This window comes from Parasteatoda tepidariorum, chromosome 7 (genome assembly GCF_982258835.1).
Source record: "Parasteatoda tepidariorum strain Cologne lab strain chromosome 7, Ptep-v5.0, whole genome shotgun sequence".
Taxonomy (NCBI): domain Eukaryota; kingdom Metazoa; phylum Arthropoda; class Arachnida; order Araneae; family Theridiidae; genus Parasteatoda; species Parasteatoda tepidariorum.
Window position 1 is genome coordinate 73,670,245 of NC_141761.1, and position 20,297 is coordinate 73,690,541.

The 20,297-nt window shown below is 28.2% G+C and overlaps 1 protein-coding gene across 1 annotated transcript in view; it reads left to right on the forward strand.

Moving 5' to 3' along the window:
* The first annotated feature begins 4,757 nt into the window (after positions 1 to 4,757).
* Fuca (alpha-L-fucosidase) overlaps positions 4,758 to 20,297 on the forward strand; it is a 74,718-nt gene continuing 59,178 nt past the window's right edge. Inside the window, exon 1 of the mRNA XM_087168075.1 lies at positions 4,758 to 4,779. Coding sequence (XP_087024201.1) covers positions 4,773 to 4,779 — 7 coding nt within the window. The 5' untranslated portion in view covers positions 4,758 to 4,772. The remainder of the gene's footprint in view (positions 4,780 to 20,297) is intronic.

A 20,297-nucleotide genomic window follows, 5' to 3' on the forward strand; every position in this document is an offset into this window, starting at 1 on the left:
TTATTACCAAAAATTACAGTAATTACACCAGAATTGTTTTTTCTCCATGCATAACTCCACAGAAGGTCTGTGAGCCTTTTTTTTTTGGAAATTAATACTGCGTTGCAAGAAATAATTTTAGCTTACAAAATTTAGAAGTTGTTCTATAATTTCACTCAGTCCATTCGATGGAGACATTAGGAAAATGACTTTTTTTCATTCGTATATCATTAGCCACTGTCATAAATTAAACTCTGGGGGATTCTATTTTTTCAAATAACTAAAAAATAATATCAGTGATGATTATTTGTTCACAGCTCTAGTTAATCAAAAAGTAATTCATTACACGTTATTTAATATTTAATTGTTTCTATTTTCTAAATAAGGTCAGTTCAATGATTACCGTGGATGGCATACATTACATGGCATATAGATAAATTGCGCAAGATATAAGTAATGGTTCTTTTATTGCACCGGAAAAACTTCAATTTTTTTCTTAAATTTGTTAAGAATCGTATTTGGCAACTAATGAAAAAAATACAGATTTGAATATCTTAAAAATTCAAAAAGTTTTAAGCAATTATCTAAGTAGTTTTTGTACTTTTTAATTACTTGAAACTTTTTATTGCTTGAAACGTTTTGAATTTTTAAGATATTCAAATCGAACAATAGTAAAATTAGATGCCAAATACGACGTAAAATTTAAAATTTTTCCCGCGCATGCGCAGTATAAACGAAATACTTTAATTACTCATATCTTGTGCAATTTTAGACGAATTTTCTCAAATTTTAAAGCAATAATTTTGTAATTAATTTTAAATTGCTCTAAAAGTTTTGTTTAATTTTAATGAATATTTTTAAAGTTATTGCAAAAAAAACGGGAGACAAAAAGGTTAGTTTTTTACAAAACTATCCACATGTATACAAATATTTAAATTATAGGTTCATGAAATTTTGAGCAATTATTGCACATAATAACCGAAATAATTGATACAAGTTACAAAGTTATTGCTACATTTTTTGGCATAGGGTGTCCAAAAACATTATTTTCCGTTTGTAATTTATTTTTGACCCCTCTCACCTCTTAAAGCTTTAAACTTCATTGATGAGTATGAAAAAGAGCACAATTGAAGCACTTCTGAAGTTATAAAATGATTCTTTAAGTATTTCTTGAGAAATATGAAAAAATACAATAGCATAGAAGTGTTGCTATTATATTGCCCACCACCTGTAGGTACCGTGGTAAAAAGGTTTTCACGACTCCTCTTCGAAAGGATTAGTAAGGTAAATTGCTTGATTGCGATAAATTTTAACTATCATAAATTAGTATCGAATTAGTAATATTGCCGAGTGATATTAATGAAAATTTGACTTTATTTGGATGAGATGAATTTCTGAAAACGTGTTTCACTTAACCCAATTACCTAGATACACCGGAAAAAACAACAAATCACAATTAAAAATTAATTATTTTAGGTTTATTAGTTATTTCGGTTTATGTGTTTCAGTTGTGTTCATGATTTTTTATTGTTTATCATTGATTAAATTGATTGGTTATTTACTTTTTTTACTTCAAACAAAGAACGGATTTTTAGCTGTTATTAGGCATTAAAAAGTATTTAGACGAAAGTTACAGCATTATTTTTTATCAGAGGACAGCTAGATTTCGTAAAAACTATTCGAAGAATATTTCTCATTGAATGAAATGTTATTAATTTAAAATGAAGGTGCAGGTTCATTGGTTAGGTTAATGTAAGAAAAGACAACAACTCTGTGCGACATATTATCATTTGGCTATTTACAATACGATTTCCTTCCCGAAATGATTGTCTATTTCTCGAAATATTTCATCGTATACTTATCATTCAACCATTGCCAAACATTCTTCAAAGCTTAACCTATTAACAGCCGTGGTAGAAATGTCTCAAAACCTTAACCCCAGTCAGATGACGAGGACAGCACCTGAGCTGGTACTCTTTTCTTCAATCTTACAGACCGAACCAACGAGTGTGTTTTCGGCCATGACATATTTAATTTAATCCTTGATGCGTGTAAACTCCATATGTTTAATCAGCTGTCATGATCGAGTTCTCAATCTCTATCTTCCATCAACGATGTGAACAACACTTTTCTAATCGAATCAACATCAGAGCTCCGTTTCATTGTAAATGTAATTGTTTTACATTATTTGATTAACATCGTTTTCGAAGCTCAGTCGCCAAGAAAAATAAAAAAGCTATAGTTTAAGTGCCTTACTCGAAGCAATGCTATGATTTTAAACCATATATATTATCTTGTCGTGAAGACTTATCAGGTTTTTAGAACAGACAAATAACTTAAATATTTTAAAAGTTATTAAACTTTTTAAAAATCTCCAAATTAGCGACATTTTCCCTGCTAGATATCTGAAAAAAATGCTGATAGTAATATGAATCGGGTTCTGCATAAAATACAACTCATATTGATATAACAAGTTTAAAAAGAAATAATGTGTTGACATAATGAAGTTGTTTGATTTTTAAGAAAAGCGGTTATCCAGTGTTTAAATAAAACGGCTGGGGCAAATTAAGAGTAATATACAAACATCACAATTATCTTAAGATCATTTTTTAGTCACGATGATAACAGATAAAATGCGATACAGGAAGGGAATAGCGCGAAATAATTTGAAAAATAAAAATAAATTTTTAAAAAAATTCAGAACTTTTCTCAAAATTTTTTTTGAAATTTCCGGAAGATTTTAGTTATTATCATGCCATTTAAGATAACATTCAAGTTTTATCGACTATGAAATAAATAAGAAGTTTCATAAAATGTTATTTTTACACCAGAACACCGTAAAAAAAATTTCTCGATCAAATTAAGATATAAGGTACTGGCTGGCACTTTGCGAGTATCATACAAAAATCCATTTTACCGTAAAAACTATTTTTACCGTAAAATATTATACCGAAATTTTTATAGTAATATTTATTTAATTAGAGTGATTATATGATTTTAAGATAATTATTACTATAAAAATTACGGATTTTTTGTTCCGAAACATATTTCATTAAAAATGAATTTTACAGTAAAAAGTACCATCATTGTGCCAGTACTTTTTACCGTAATTTGATCTGAAATTTCCCCTTTCCGAAACGAAATAGTTAAAATCTATTGTAATTTAGAGTCGGATATTGTTCTACTAGTGTTGATTGCATATTGATCTATTTAGAACAATGAGTTTTTTGGTTTTTATAATTTTATGTTATATTTTAGGTATATTTAAGAAATCTTACGCATTAGCAAATTCTTTTGTAAACCGAATTCCATTTGGATTTCCTTCAAAGCGAAGACATATATATTTGCTTGTTTGATTGCGCAATTGAAACGTCAAAGAAAAATTAAAACTGTTGTGCAATGTCTTTACAATAAGAAACAAATAATTTTGAAAATGTTATTCTTAGAACTAATGGCAACATGCTGTTTTGATAAAAATGTTGGGAAAATAAAAAATCCAAAAATTTAATATATACTTCGCATTCTAAACTTCATTTCAATATAAATTTTAGTTTTCCTAAAGTAAACACAAAACAGATTTTCAATTATGTGTACAAAAAACATCGACAAAACTCTTATGAGAAATAATATTTTTGTAGTATGATACCTATTAACAATGAATAGTTTTTAAAAGAAGAGTTATTTCTAGGAAGTGTAAAGTTTAAATAATCATATTTGTTTACTACAAGTTTTTTTGAACTAAAAATAAACCTAGAGCATTTCTATTTGTTCTTTATCGATCTCGTTTCTCTTTAAAATTATCGTCTTTCATATTTTTCCTGAATAAAAGAAGTTCAATAATAAAATATGTATAAAAAATGATTTGTTTATACCGAATAACAACTGTGTAATAGCCATAGATTTATCGAAGCTTGAAAATAGAAATACAAATATTTTTCTCAATTTTACATGGATTAAAAATGAATTTTTGAAACTCTTGTTCTAATTAAAAGTTAAAATGAAATTATTTTATCCAATTTAATGATGTACTACTGAAAATGTTATTTTTTGATTATAGTTAGTATGTTATGAAATAAAGTATTTTTAGAGTAAAAATTTCAGATAGTTAAAAAAATGTCTATTTTAATCAAAGAGGAAAGAATAATTAGTTAAAAAGTTGTTTTGTTGTTCTAATAAAGCCATGCACGCGATAGATTTTACTATACCCTGGTTGTTTAGACTATAATTATTCTCTAAATGAGCTTTTTCTTATTTTCTGTCTTATTTAATAATATTAGTTTACTGTTTTATTAGTTGATAGGCTCAGAGTCTTATTATTATTATATTTTATATACTACCACTCATTAATTTCTTTTCGAACTTAATGTACATTTTAAATTCGAAATGCAACATATAGTTTGCACAAAGTTATTTTATTATAACTGTCGTTGAACAGCTGCCCCAATTCTAAGTTTATGACTACCAATATTCAACTCCGTAGCCTTGTAATTTTGAATCCAATCCAGTAGGACAAGGGAACTTTTAGATAAAGTATTGGGATAAATTTGCCTTCGTGTAGGATTCTTTTGATTGAACTGTTCTGCATTTGCGTTACACGGAGAGGAAAACCACCGAAATCTCTCACTGTTAGCCGGACGTTAAAGTTACTCTAATTCATGATCCGTCTATCACTGAGGATGTCTTGTGACAGCACTGTAATCGGTGCAATCTGGAACTAAAATTGTTATCAACCATCACCGGGAGCGTATTCATATCGGCTAGCCCATCACTGGGATTCAAACAAGGTTCCCTCGATGGGAGGTAAGCCCTCTATCCCCTAAGCCACCGTGACTCGCACTAAGTAATTGGCATATTAGTGATTAGTACCTCAAATTATTTAGATTAGATCTTAATAAAGAAGAATACGAATAATATTATGGTGTTACTTTTTTCCGCACTATAAAATCATATTAATACAATTTTATAATGCACTTAATTATTAGATTCTGAAACAGAAAAAAAAAATTAGCAGCAAGAACAATTAGACAAAACTTGAATTATTTTCTAAAGAAATAAGGGAAAACAAAGACAAGTTATTTTCAAACATATTTGATAAATCTTAAATTAATATAGCCTAAGTTCTATTTTAAGGAAGCAGTAAAATGTTATTTTTAGAAACTTTTCTACACTAAATCTGCAGTTTCCTCTATTAATTTAATTGAAAATTCTTTAGGACTAGATCAAACACTTTTATTCAAGTGAAGCGTTTCGAAGATTTAAAAATTTATAGTTAATTGCTTCGCAAGGCGAGGATAATTAATTTTAAGGACTGTTTAAATTAAAATATCGCATTATAGAAATTTCAAAGCAGTATTTGGAAATTATAAATAAATTAACTTCCAAAAACTTAGAACTACACCGGTTTCAAGGAAAATAAAAAATAATTTTAATGTTAAAGGGGGATTAATTCTGAAACTCTTTAAAGAATTTATTTATTTTTAAAGTAATTTCGAAAACAAGAATATTAGAAAGCATTTTACAGAAATTTATAAGAAAATCAATGCCAAAAATGTTATAGCTTATATCATTATTTAGAACTGACAAAACTAAAATATCATAGACAACTAAATTATCATGTTGAAAACTATATTAAGCTACTTTCCGAAAAATGAATAATCAAATTCAAATAACGTTAACTTTAACATGCATTATTACGATTAATAATTAAAATAATTTCCTTTAGAAAATGTTTCTATGTTTCAAAATATTTTAAACACAAAACACATATTTTTAAAATTTACAATTATGAAAAAAAGTTAAATAAAAGTTTCGTATATGTAGTTTGGTTGTGTTCTGATAGTTAAGAAAATTATTTAAGTTTTAAGAAGAAAATCGATAAAGAATCAAAATAATTCAGCCGATAGCGTTTTCTATTGTTTTAACCAAAATAAGAGTAAAATGTGTTTAAAGCGTTATTAAGCATTCTTAGTTATATAAGTAAAAAACTTTAAAGCAATGAAAATATAACTTTTACTTTTGTTTAACATCAAAATAGTCTCAGAAGATATTTCTCTTAGAAACTTTCCTCATCTTTAAAAACAAACTTATAAGACGATTTAGTTTTTCTTTTTAACAATTGACGTGCATCGTTAGAAACCAATCTTATGAATATCTATGCATTTTGTACATCGCATAAAAAAATGCAAACAGATGAATAACAACGTTACGCATAAAATATCTTTTGATCTAATGATTAGGTTTTCAAGTACACTGCTGGACAATTGCTAAGGACGGATAACACTATCATCCATAGCAATCACAAAATGAAAGGAAGCAAAATAAGGAAAATTAGAATAAGTGCGGGATATAGTAAGAAGAGGTATGCGTATGCAAATTTTTTTCCACGTCTGTTCATCACGTGATAGCCCTGATAAGCGCTTTAAAGGTTTTGACGCGTGTGGAGAGTTGTTATTACAAGTCAAAGTTTTACAGGAAAGATTTAGTTGACGAACTTGAAAGTTTCGGCATGTTTTCCCGATATCTCTTAGATGATTTCAAGCGTGGCCGAATTATTGGAAAGATCGAAGAAGGGCGAAAAATAACAGATGTTGCCATGGAGTTCGACATCGCTCACAGCGTTGTTTCACGGCTGTGGCAATCATTTAAAACTACTGGAATGTGTAGTAGGTGGCACGGGGGAGGTCGTGTTAGAAGTACGACACCTGCAGAAGACAGATACATCGTCCTATAAGCAAAAAGGAACAGGCGCACTACAGCTCAGTAAGTGGCAAATCAGTTTCTTGCTGCCACAGGAAAGCAGAACTCCCGAAAAACTGTTGCCAGACGTTTGAGGGGAGGAGGACTATACGCCCGCAGACCTGTTGTGTGTGTCCCATTGACCAGACAGCACCGTACTGCCCGTTTGCAATGGTGTCGTGAGCATCACAATTGAACTGAGCAGGACTGGGCATGCGTACTATTCTCAGATGAGAGTAGGTTCAGTCTGTCATCGGATTGAAGACGCCAACTAATCTGGCGCGACAGTGGTACTGGTTATCGTCCAGAAAATATCCAGGAAAGGGACTGATATCCACCATGCAGTGTCATGGTGTGGGCCGGCATCATGATCAATGGCCACACGCGCCTACATGTGGTTGCGAATGGGACTATGACGGGCCAACGATACATTGATGAAGTTCTACTTCCTCATGTTCGTCTTTTCCGTTGTGCTGTCGGTGATAAATTTGTTTTTATGGACGACAACGCAACATGTCATCGAACCCTCGCTGTTCAGGATTGTCTAGACAGCGAGGGTATTCAACGCCTCGTATGGCCATCACGTTCTCCAGATCTAAACCCCATTGAGGCTTTGGGGAGGCAACTTGCTGGTTGAAACTATCCTCCGACAAACAAGAACCCCCTCATCCGTGCACTGACAGAGGAATGGGATAAATTGCCTCAACAGCTGCTGGATAATGTTGTGCAAAGTATGAAACAACGTGTAGAATGTTGCATCACACTCCACGGTGGACATGCGCCGTACTGACACCTTTCTTCAAGTTGCCTACTGACATTTAGATGCATTCTTCCATTTTCCCGTACGCAGCATCAAATGAACATTTTTTTCTTTCAGATGTTTCAAAACTTTTGTACTTTCCAGAACAATGAATATTCTTTATTCTAATGTCTGAACAGTGTGGCAACTATATTTTATTCTACTAGGCCTCATGTCTCGCCTAATGTTATGCTACATTGCAATTTGTGATCCGTCCTTAGCAATTGTCCAGCAGTGTATTAAGTATTCTTAAGTTTTTAAGCAGTTGACCTTAAATATGCTTATTAATCAGCGTAGACGATAATTTTAGTTATAAAAGTGAATAAAAAAGCAATAAAATTTCTTTGAATAGAAGTGGAAAAGGACCACGCAATCTGGAAAATGTACCCCAGTAGTTTAGTCAGGAGATCAGTTGAAAGTTTGGAGACCATAATTTGTTTTTTAGTTTTACGTAGCCCACCATATCTCAAAATATTTCGAAAAGCAAGTAAATTTTGCACACAAAAAAATCGCTTATTCAAAGACACGTAAAAATAATTTAAGAACTTTTTATTTTTAATCATTAAATTTCATAATCATTGAAACATTTTTAATTGAAAAACGTGTAAATCATTAGATCATCATTAAATTTTAAAGACAAATATTGAAATGTAAATGTCATTGTACATAGATCCCTTGAGCAATAAAATATGAAAAAGTTATAATTTTGCATTTTCTTATCTCGAAACTACTAAAAATAACATTCATTGATTAAAAAATAAATTTTGAATGCAATTAATTTCGAGTAAAAAATATTTGTATATTTTTGTGATTAATGTTTGCATTTTTTTAAATATTTAATCCAATATTTAATTAACTCGTTGTACTTACACGAAATAAGTGTTCAAAAATAGAATGGATATCAAAATGATAACAAAATGTTTTTCATGAGAAAAATGGACAATAACATTTTAAAGTAAGTGAGAAATAAAAACAAATTATAGAATAAACCAGGAATAGATATTAAACCTTTGTTATAAAAAAGTAGGGCATTGTGCGATTTCTTGAATTTAATGATATGACGTCAAAGGAGAGTTTTGCGAACACAGAATTAGTTTCATTCCTGATATTCAATTTAAATAAATTAAACTTTTTATTTGCTTTGTTTAAATAAAAAAAAAGAATTTTTTTTCTGGAAATAGTTGTATTTTCTCTCCTCAAAAAGATTTAATGAGAAACATGATTATTTAAGCAAAGGACTTTTATATTTTTCAGCCTGTACTTTTTATTTCAACAATGAATAGTTTCTTTTTCTTTTTTTGCACTGGTTTTATGTGAAACAAATTCGTAACTGCATAAATATTGGTTATGAATTTACCATTTTATAATTATTTTTGTATTATTAACAACTGGAGAAATTCCAATGAACGCTTATTGTATTTAAAATACAGGGTGTTTATAAAGTCCCGGACCCATTTTGATGTTTAATAACTCATAAAATAATAAAGATAGATTAAAATTAATAACATAATTGGTTAGATAGACTCAAAAAGTTTCATGACCCTTGTCAATGAACTTCCACGTGTGCCCCTTTCGTCGCACGGCAAATTCCTTTGCAATTTCTCTGTGCCTGCACTATCGATTTCGTTTCTATGAACCACCATAAAATCTGTGCTTTCTCTTGTGGTGTATGCATTCTCCTTAATATCCGCTCGAATAAAACATCACATACAAAAGTACTACATAGAACATCAAAAGTAAACATTGCAATAGTTACCTAAAACAAAAGAGAGAAAAATGCAATTAATAAGCAGACGATATTTACAAAAGTAAAGATATTCAAACCTGAAAGGGAAAATATATGAGTTATTCCATCAATAAATGCCATAAGTTTGTTTATATCTTCATTATTTTATGAGTTATTAAACATCAAAATTTGTCCGGGAATTTATAAACACCCTGTGTAATGTATTTCATGTGGTTAGTGATAAAATGTGAAGAATACTTTTTTTAAGTCTACAATTTAAATTATGAATGTTATTTTTTAATTTTAAGTAAGAAATTATATCACAAGCCATTAGGCCAACTATATGGCATAAAGTAAAATTTCGATTTATTCTTCATAATGCTCTACAACTTTAACTTCAGAGAAGAGCTCCTGCAAAATATTAGACACTATTTGCAAGAAAGTATTTAATAATCGATTATTTTTGATATTGATAATATATTATAAAATTTATAATCTATTATAATTAATATCCTACAATATTTGATAATAGTTTCTTTATTTCATGATTGAAAGCAATATTAAGTAAATAATTCCAAGAAACTTAACCGTTAAGTAGTACTTGATTAAAAATTTCATTCGATTCAAAAATATACAATGTTGCCAAATGCCAAATTACTGATGCCATTTCGACAATGTTAAAGTTATTTCCATCCCAGTCACATCAATCAGCTCACCTTGATGTCCTAGTATGTTATATTTAATATATGCTGTTTTCCTTGTTAATGCCATTAGTTCTCTGCTACCTCTCCATAGCGCTTGGAAATGCATTTTACCCTGATTTGCCTGTCTCGGTCGCTATAGTTTTTTTCGTTCAGTTTTTTTTCTCTTTTGGCAACTATGATTTTTTTTAAATTTTGTTTCGTACCTTTATTTTTCCATTTTTTGTTGACAACTTTAAGTTCTACACTTCAAATAACTTTTATTTTTTCTGATTCAAGTCTGGCAAGTCTTGAAAATGTGCACCTATTTTAGAGCGCTGGAAACATGTCTACTGCTATTTCCATTTTGTATATATTTGAAGCGAATGAAGCTTTTAAATAAGTAAATCAATATGTTTGTAGAACACTTTTCATATCTTTTTTGAAATATTTAACAGTAATTTACGATACTTCATTCATTTCATAAAATGATAGCATTTAAATATACTTATGACTATGATAGAAAAGCTTAGAAAGACGAAAGCATAAATAAATTTTTTTCTGTTGTGAATTTATTCTATATGAATACTAAAAGCACTTTAAATGTACAAAGTCAATATTGATCACAATTTCCTTTAAGAACTATTAGCTTCTATTGCAATGTAAGATATCTTAATGTAAGCTAAAAATAATAAATGTTAACAAAAATACTAATTTATACTTTGATTTATAATGATTAAAATTTAATATTAATGGTATTTAGTATTAATAATAATATTTATGAACTTTTAACAAAATTTTTGCTCCATATGTGTTTGAATTATTTTGTCTAATGCTTATGATAGATGAAAGAAAAGGTAACGAAAGTACGTGTATTCTATGCATATAAAAGTTTATGTCTGTGTGTCCCTTATAAACTCCTAAACTATTCGACCGAATGCAACGAAACTTGGCATAGAGATAGTTCAAAGTACGAAAAAGGTCACTGTTGACCTTAGAACATTCTACGACAGACTGTTCAAGTGGAATGAGTGGAAAACGAAATGGAATCTTCTGATTGGTTAAGCTTAAGCCATTGTTTTAAATTTTACTATAGATGATTTAACTTAATTTTTGAGTACTACTTAATATTTAACTCTCATGAAGAAAAAAATTAAAATACTTATATTTTACTAACTAAAATTACTAACTTGACTGAAGAAAATTTAAAAAATTTCTAAAGTAAGATATTTCGAGGAAGCCATAAGTAGTGATTTATAATTCTTACGTTAGAATAACACAATTGGCAGCTTAGATTTAATAACTTCTCACGTGTCAAAAATGCTGTAAATGTATTAATTTTTTTAAAGTAAACATTTTAAAAAATACTATGATGGACTATAGAGAAATGAATTCAAAAGATATGTCCTCTTTTTGGATTAGAGATAATTCAGCCATTTCAAAACATCGAATTTTAAATAATGCAGTTTGAGTTGCTTTTCCTTAAAGTAGCGTACTATATATTTAAAAATTAATAGTTACTCTAATCTAGAATTAATTATCTCTAGCAATAGTAATTCAGAGAAAAGGTCATATTTTAGCATTTTTTCAAAGATTAACTACACGGAGAAAAGAATTCTGGTAAAATTAGCGTACTGTGTGGCAATGACCTTTCTGGTAAAAAAAAACCACTCTTCTGGTAATAAAAACTAATATATATATATATATATATATATATATATATATATATATATATATATATATATATATATATATATATTTATTACTAGAATCATGCTATTTTATTACTAGAATTATTTCTTAACATTTTTGAAAAATATAACATTGACATTCAATTTTTATAATTCTATTAAGTGTAAGGTGACGCATTACTCAATTTAAAATATTTCAATGGAAATTTCCTTTCGATAAACTGCTATGTTTCATTGAAATAGATATTTACGAGAAAATAACTGAAACCTCCTAATTACACATAAGCACTTTTGAGTACTACTTTATTTAACTCCAACGAAGAAAAAAATTAAAATACTTAACAGAAGAGCTTAACTTAGCTGAAGAAAATGTAATACATTTCTAATGCAAGATATTTCAAAGAAGACGTAACTAGTGATTTATAATTCTTACATCAGAATAACACAGTTGGAGTTATAATGCTGTATTATAAAATTCTTAATAAAACTGAGTTCAAGATATATTATTCTCCTTTGTAGGGCATTGCTCTATGTAGGATATTGCTCTTTATTAGTTATTTGAAAATAAAATTATCATGAAATGATATTTTTCCCATTATTCTTTATAAATGTTTTTACATTAATGGTCAAATAGAAATTTAGAAGAATATTTATTTAAAATTGATTTAATCTGAAAATCTTGATTATATTACAAAGAATCTAATAATCATTTCATCAGGAACTAAGCATTATTAAATACTGGGAAGGTTCAATTTTTTATCTTTTTAAACTCTTCATTACCTCTGTTCACATACGTTGACCTTCGCTTCTTAGCTTCTAAAAACACGCTATAAAAAAATTATAGCTTTATTTTCACTTTAACATTCGTGAATATTTAGGCTTTCTGGGGATTCTGCAATAGATACAGAAAATGTAAGTAATATGGGTAGAATTCCACATAAACAGAAGTGGTTTTCGAAAAGTGACGCTAAGTCCACAAAATTTTAAATATAATATAATTTAGTTATTTTGAAAATATTTCTTGTTTGACCCCTAATATAATTTAAATATAATACAAATATAATACAAATAAACTTTAAAGTTTATTTTATCAAATTTACTAAAATGTCGCTTACCTGCATCATCTACTCGGCTTTCCTATTCAATAAATTATTTTTTTCATGAAACTTAAAATTTTTCGGAAATTAGGGAAACATCAGTATTGGGAATGTCGAGTCATGGTCCACATCTCTACCGGAAAATAGCAAGGTTAAACCGGTTATTATTATAAATACATGATGATTACTAAAAATGTATGGATTTCTTAAAAATAAAATCTATAACATACAAAATCTATTCACTAATAAATTGCTTTCAGTTATAATTAATAATAAATCATAATTACACTAATTAAAAGTATGAAATAATAATTTTTTCTAATTGAGTAATCTTATGCCATTCTGTATTCAGAAAATGAACGGAATTATACGGGATGTGATTCTGTATTCGGAATCCTCCTCTTAACAAAAAATATTATTCTCTTACCCACGAAAGTAAACATGTTTAGTTAATTAATTTTCAAAACATCGGGTTTTTTTCAGAAGTATTTACCAAAATTTTATATTTTTTGTGGAAATAATTAAATTTTAAACTCAAGAATTAATTTTATTTCATTTCTAAACAAACAAGTTTAATATTATTTTAATTTAGTGATGTTTTAAAGAAATCAAATCCATTAAAATAGGAAAAATTTCAAGATATTGAGAAATGAATCATTTAAAAAAAAAATGAATGATTTCATTTTCAAATAAATTGAAATGTTAAGTACTATTCTAGTGTTAAACTAATCAATATTTAGTAATTTTTAAATTTTAAATAATTAGTTTTTATTGCAATTATTCTAATTGATCTATTAAGTTAGTAATTAAAATACCTGGTTTAAAAGAAAAATGGATAAGCATTTAAATTACTTGAACGTTTTAAACACACTTATGCGTTTCATTCTTTTTCTTTGTCAAAAAATCTCCCAATTATTTTACTTTTCACTTTCTTAACATAATTACTTTGATTATGAATCTATTAAATTGGGAAAAAGTTCAATGCACTGATAAATTAGGTGTAATAAATAAAAAAAGACTTTTCCTCTTAGATTAATCTATTTTTTTTACATGAAATTGCAGACATATGGAAAGATCAAGAAAATCGTCGCGACGAAGATTATTTTATAAATCATGGGATTGTGTGTGAATGTGAAAAAAGAACTGAAAGACATAAAATTTTTTTAACTAGCTTTATAACTATAAATGTGGGTTTGTAATATCAACACAACTAAATTTATCAAAAGATAAGCCTTGCGGCTTATGCCAAGTGCAAGTGATTATTTTTAAGGGATTATGAATTCCGTTTTTTCTTTTAAAGTACAAATGTTGAACTACATTGAGAGTAAATCAACTAAAATAAATTAAATTGAAACGAATACAAATAGCTATTTTCAAAATTTTTCAAGGCGATAGAATATAGGGGCTATTTTGGTAGCTTCTACATTTATTTCCAAGTTAGAAAACCTACACTGTAAAAAAAACTGGGTAAATGTTTAACCAATACTTGGTGCAAAGTTTCTAATTGCACCATAAATTGGTTAAATTAAAAATTGTTTCATTTAGGTTGAGCCATAAATTGGTAAATAGGATCGAGAAATGCGCCCATGGTGCAATCGATTGCACCAAACTTTCATATTATGAGTGGCTCAAGCTTTAACTGTGACCGATAACTTATTTTGTAACTGTTGACTAAAGGAAGATTTTGCTGTAGAAGCATGCTATCATCTCATGCAAGTTGTCTTTGAAATTGTCTATTTCTTTTGCAGGTAAGTAAACTTTTCGTATTTATTTGCATCAATTATATTTCATTCCTGTCATGCCATCTTTACAAATTTTGTTGTCTGTTCTGAAAGAGTCAGTTTTAAATTTCTTCTAGGAAACTGTATTCATTGTATGAATAATTAAACATTCTAAAATCTATATTACCTATTTCTCAGTAAATAAGGAGATACATCCATTTTATGCTCACAGAAAGTGCAATAGCAGTGACAAATAAACGGTAACTACGAAAATCTTGAGCAGCATAGCTTTCCGCCAAATTTACTGCTGGTGAAAATTTTCTAGGTCCGTGTTTTAATTGCATTCTACCGAACAAAAGAAATAGTATGTATTTTCTGTTAGGATTAAAACTTTTTATCAATATCTATGCTTCTGTTTTGATTTCCATGTTCTATATTGCTCATTTTCATTTTTAATGTCACATAATTACACGAATTTTTGTCTCTACATTCCTAAGTGCCTTTAAATTTTCAAAGCGAATTATACTTCCGTTCAAATTTCAAATTAGCACTAGAGAGAAAGGCGGCCGTTGTCATGGAAACTGGGTTTCTCTTTGGCCTACGAGGTGGGGAAAAAAACAAAAAAATTGTTCAATATTGGCGTTAAAGAAAACAAAGCGCTAATTTTTTTTATTCACCATGAATCTTACTGAAATTTTGAAAAAAATACCGACCAGAACAAGATTTGTGTTAGAGCATTTAGAAATAAGCTGATTTCTTATTATATATTTTCTTAAAAATAGATTTTCTTATTAATATTTTTTTAACTAAGCAAATCAAATTTTAAATGAAATAAAATATCGCATTTAAAAAGTCAATAAATATATTTTTTTTCATTAAATATAAATAAAAAAATACTTAGATGCTCATAGATACTTTGCTTTAGATACTTATTTTTCCATAAATTATTATTTTTTTTTGTAGATTTATGCATGTTAATTAAGCCCACATTTGCGTTTTGTGAGGGAAGGAAAAGACAACATAAACATAAAATCGAATGTTATAATTGATAATGAAAAAGGGCATGTGTATTCATTCTATGTAATATTCACAGTTGTTTTTTTTTAAACAATTTTTTAAAAAAAAAGTTTTATTTTAATTATAATAGTAATTTTTTTTATTCAGAAATATATTTGCTTCTATGAAACAAAAGAACTTTGGTTAATAAGACAATCCTCACAAACATGTGGAGTTTTAATACCATTCACATGAATACTGCTTGTGGGTTTATCAGCAGCCATATCCCGCCCTCTTAGACTCAACAGGAACTTTTTGATCTATCCAAGTGATGGTCATATTGTTCATTTAATATTTTAACAGTTGACAGTTCCTTCTGCAAGTTTTCTGAGGGGTCGCCCTGCATGAAATTCAATTCAAAATTTCTGATGAGGAGAAATTCTACTTGGATGCTTTGGCGCATTTTAACAACAGCAAATAATATATAATGTTTTAAAATATCGAAACTTTCCTTTTCAGGATCTTTGTGGGTGAAAGGAGTCTTAAGATTAAAATACCCCACCCCCCTATAAATAGTTGATTTCGAAAAAATGTTTCAGCTGGTGAAATGTTTAAAAATTTTTCTACATAAGAACAATTTCTCAATTTTTTTAAATATTGTATTTTAATAATAGTAATTGGGTATAATATGAAAAAAACACAACTACTTCCACTTCGAAAATTTTACTAGGAATAACATTTACCTTTTAGTTTAATTAATAAGATGAGTTTTAAATATGTTTACTAAATTCATAAACTTAGATAAAACAACAAAATAAATTATTTCAAAAGGAACTAGATAAATACAATTCCAACCTGACGAGTAACGACTTATAACAACACACTTCTTTTAATGTTTACTTGTTGCTAGAAATCAGGTTCGCAGAAAATGCTGTCTACTAGTTAAATTTAGTAGGAATAACACTACCTGTGACGTAGGCAATAGTATACCCAATTAAAATATAACTTGATTTGATTGATCTTTCTTTGTTTTAAAAATGTAAGGGTTCAAATTTTGCTTCTTCTGTGAAATTATTTCAATTCCTATACATTTTATTAGCATAAATTACATTATTTTTAATCTTCTTTCATTAGCACAAAGGCACCAACAACTTCAATGCTTTTAATCCGGAAAGAGGCTTAGGAAAAAATATTGTTATAACCAGTGCAAAACCTATTAATGAAACTATTTATTCTGCTGAAATAACCAGAATTCTAGAAGGTTATAAATAGTTTTTTTCAAACTTCAAAAATACTAGTTTCAAGTACAGCTTAAAAGCAAGGAATGTGTATAGTTTCAAGTTTTGAGAATGAGGAATCTGTGTTTGGAAAAACAATTATCATTTTGTGAAAAATCTCCAAAATTTTATTTGTGTGCACATCTAGTTTTTACATCTTGTTGTGTTTTTTACAATCAACTGAGAAATGTGATGTACTTAAAATAGTAGCATCAGAAAAATCTATAATAATGAATATGTAATAATGAATATAATAATGAATATGTAATAAAAATATTGCTTTTTCTCAAATACTCACCACCATTTACTAGTTTGTAAAAAAATTATAGTAATTTTTTTCAAAACTGAGTGAAATTTTTATATTTTTATCAAGTAGTAAATTATGTTTGTAAAAAGTAATTTAGTTATATCGTAAATTTTAATTCAGATGTGGCAGAGTACATCAAGAAATTAGTATCTTATTAAAATATTGAAAATTATTTTTAGATGATCCCAAATTTCAAAACTATAAATATTGAGTCATATGCTAACATAATTTTTATTTTAAATTACTGTAAATTAAAAATAAGTTTGAATTGAATGCATTCTCTCTTAGTAACAAAACCTGCTATCTATCATATTTTTGAGTGGGCATTTTGTATTTTTTAATATATATATATATATATATATATATATATATATATATATATATATATATATATATATATATATATATATATATATATATATATATATATATATATACATAATATATATATATACACCCTTGTGCAAATTAATTGAAACAAACTCAATAAATTCAGAAAACTAAGAGAAAATGCTATTTTATTTAAATTTATACAAACTCAAAAATTTTTAGTACATAATATGATCTCCACGACACTTTATTAACATTTGGACACGATTTGGCATAGATTCCACTAATTTTTTACAGTCATTTATAATATTTGTGTCCTTGTACCACACATGAATTAACGCCGTGATTATCTTCTCCATATTTGTACAGTCCATATTTAATAGGCGATTCTTGCATATGGCCCAGAGATTCTCAATTGGGTTGATATCCTGAGAGTTCCCTGGCCATTCCAATGTCTCAATTTGATTCTCAGACATGAATTTCTTGACAATTTTGGACGTATGGCAAGGTGCTAAATCCTGTTGAAAAATCCCTGTTCCATCAGGGTATCGTTTCTTCAACTCTGGAACAACTTTTTTACCCAGAATAGTAATGCACTGCTCAGAACGCATCATACCGTCAATAGGCTGCAAAAATCCAACCCCATTGTAACCGAAACAACCCCAAAACATCTTCTTTAAAAAGCACGAAAAAAAAAGTTTGTTTCAATTAATTTGCACATGGGTGTATATAGATATACTTTGGTTGATAAAATTTAATTATTGAAAAAGTATAACAGAAAGTTTAATTATAAAATTTAATTAACTAGTTTAAATAAAATTGGTTCCCCGGAATAACAAAGGAATTAAATAAATATAAATTTAAATAGCTTAAACCAAAACAAATTAATTTACTAAAGTAATTATTTCAGGAAACTGGGTTACAGAATTACATTTTTCTTTCTTTGGGTAAGCGGAAATATTTCACAAATGTACTCCATATTTATTCTTTTAAAGAAAACATAAATGATTTGAGCTTTTAATGCTATTCAATAAACAACTCGGCTACGAATTTCAATTATACCTCCTGAAGAGCTCCAACATGGAAATCTATTAGCCCCAAAAAACTCCAGCCTCATGACGTAAGTTAAAAGAAAAATGTAATCACTAAATGCCCGTTGCTAAGGCACCCGGGTTTCTTAATTAAGATTTTAAATCTTCCACTGCGAGGAGTTAGGGGGTCAAGAATTAAGGAAAAGCAATTTCATTAGAAACGGGGTATGATTTCTGTTTTTGAATTAATTAAGTTTTTTTTAAGTAAAATTATATGTAATGCTGTCATTAGCTATTATTAGATTTTTATTTAGTTTTTCTTCATAAAATCCGTGTCGTTTCTGTGGGTTTTTTTCCAAATCATCTGTGTTATTTTTTTAAAGGTCATTAGCAATTTTTTTTTAAAAACGTATCTCTCTTAACAGTAAAAGTCTCTCTTAAACAGTGTTCTCTTAAACGGTAAAAGCTGTTGTGCAAAATCTATTCGAATTTAGTGTTGAAACAGAAAAAAAAATGTGCATTATCTCAAGTTAATACCGAATCCATCAATAATACATACTTTAGAGGAAATTTTAGCTAAATCTAAACACCAGTAATTCTGGGCAACAAAGCTTTTGTTGCGTTTCTACAAATACTTAATCTTGCCTAATTTTGGTATAGGCGGGATTTCAAATCTGAAATTAGTTTTGTTCCTAAAGCTACAGAATTTTTTCGAAATTGTATTTTTATTGATTTTTTATTGAAATGTACAAGTTTAAAAACGTTATATATAACAGTGGGTCGCGTAAATGTTGCTACTAACTTCAAGTGAAGTTAGTTAAGCACATCAGGATGAAAATTAAATAGAAATTTTTGCCCAGAAATGTCACCGTAGTGGCTGGCAGCGCTTGCCTATTATGACATGTTCAGAAGAACACGAAGAAACAATTCGTAACAGAAGCGTCTTTAGCGGCTTTATTGTGCATTTCGCTATTTTACGAAAACTTTTAAAACGAATTAAAAATTTTTTTGACTACAATAATAAAATTCGTTAGTCCAAAGATGACTCCATGCAGAAAATAACCTTTTTTAAATATTTATTATTTTATTTAATAATAGTTAATAACATTTTGAATTGTAAGGTATACCATATTTTCCATCATTTTAAAGAATATAATTTTAAATGGCAAATTACAAAATTTGAGCAAAATCGGTCGAATAGTTCCAGAGAAACTGAATTTTAAACATCTGACTTCTTTGAAATTCATTTTCTCAGTAAGTATTCAACCGATTTTGCTCAAATTTTGTATTTTTCTATGTAAAATTATATTCCTTAAAATGATGCAAAAAGTTTTAGACCGTGCAATTCGTATTCCTATTCCTATTCAACCGCACCCATGACCAAAATATTTGTACTGAATTTTTTAGATTTAAACTATCCCCCCTTCCTATTTAGAATATCAAACTCCGAATTCCTTGGAAAACAAAAGGTATGTTTATGCTGAGAAAGTTAGTTTCGTATCAAATTTTGCAACTTCAAATATCGTCTGTATTGATTAATTAACATGTTTGAGGTCAAACTGTTGAACCATTAAAAACCATTGATTCCGAGCACGTGAAACTTTGATTATGTGATCAAAGATTTTTCAGGGTATTCCTTTTTTTTATTTTGAACACTGTGCATAATTCAGAAACTATGCATAGTCTTATTCAAAACTGTATACTTTTGTATCCCATTATTTTTCATCTGAAACAAAATGTATTATTTTACATAGTACATGCTCCCCACGAAAAGACACAAGCAATAAAAATATTTAAGTAGAGAAAAAACTGAACTTAAAAAATTCAGAATATAAGGATAAAAGTATTCCCTCTCTATTTAACAAAAAAAAATGGACGACAAATCTTTTTTCGTCATTTAAGTATTGTTTTTTTTAAAAAAAAAATAA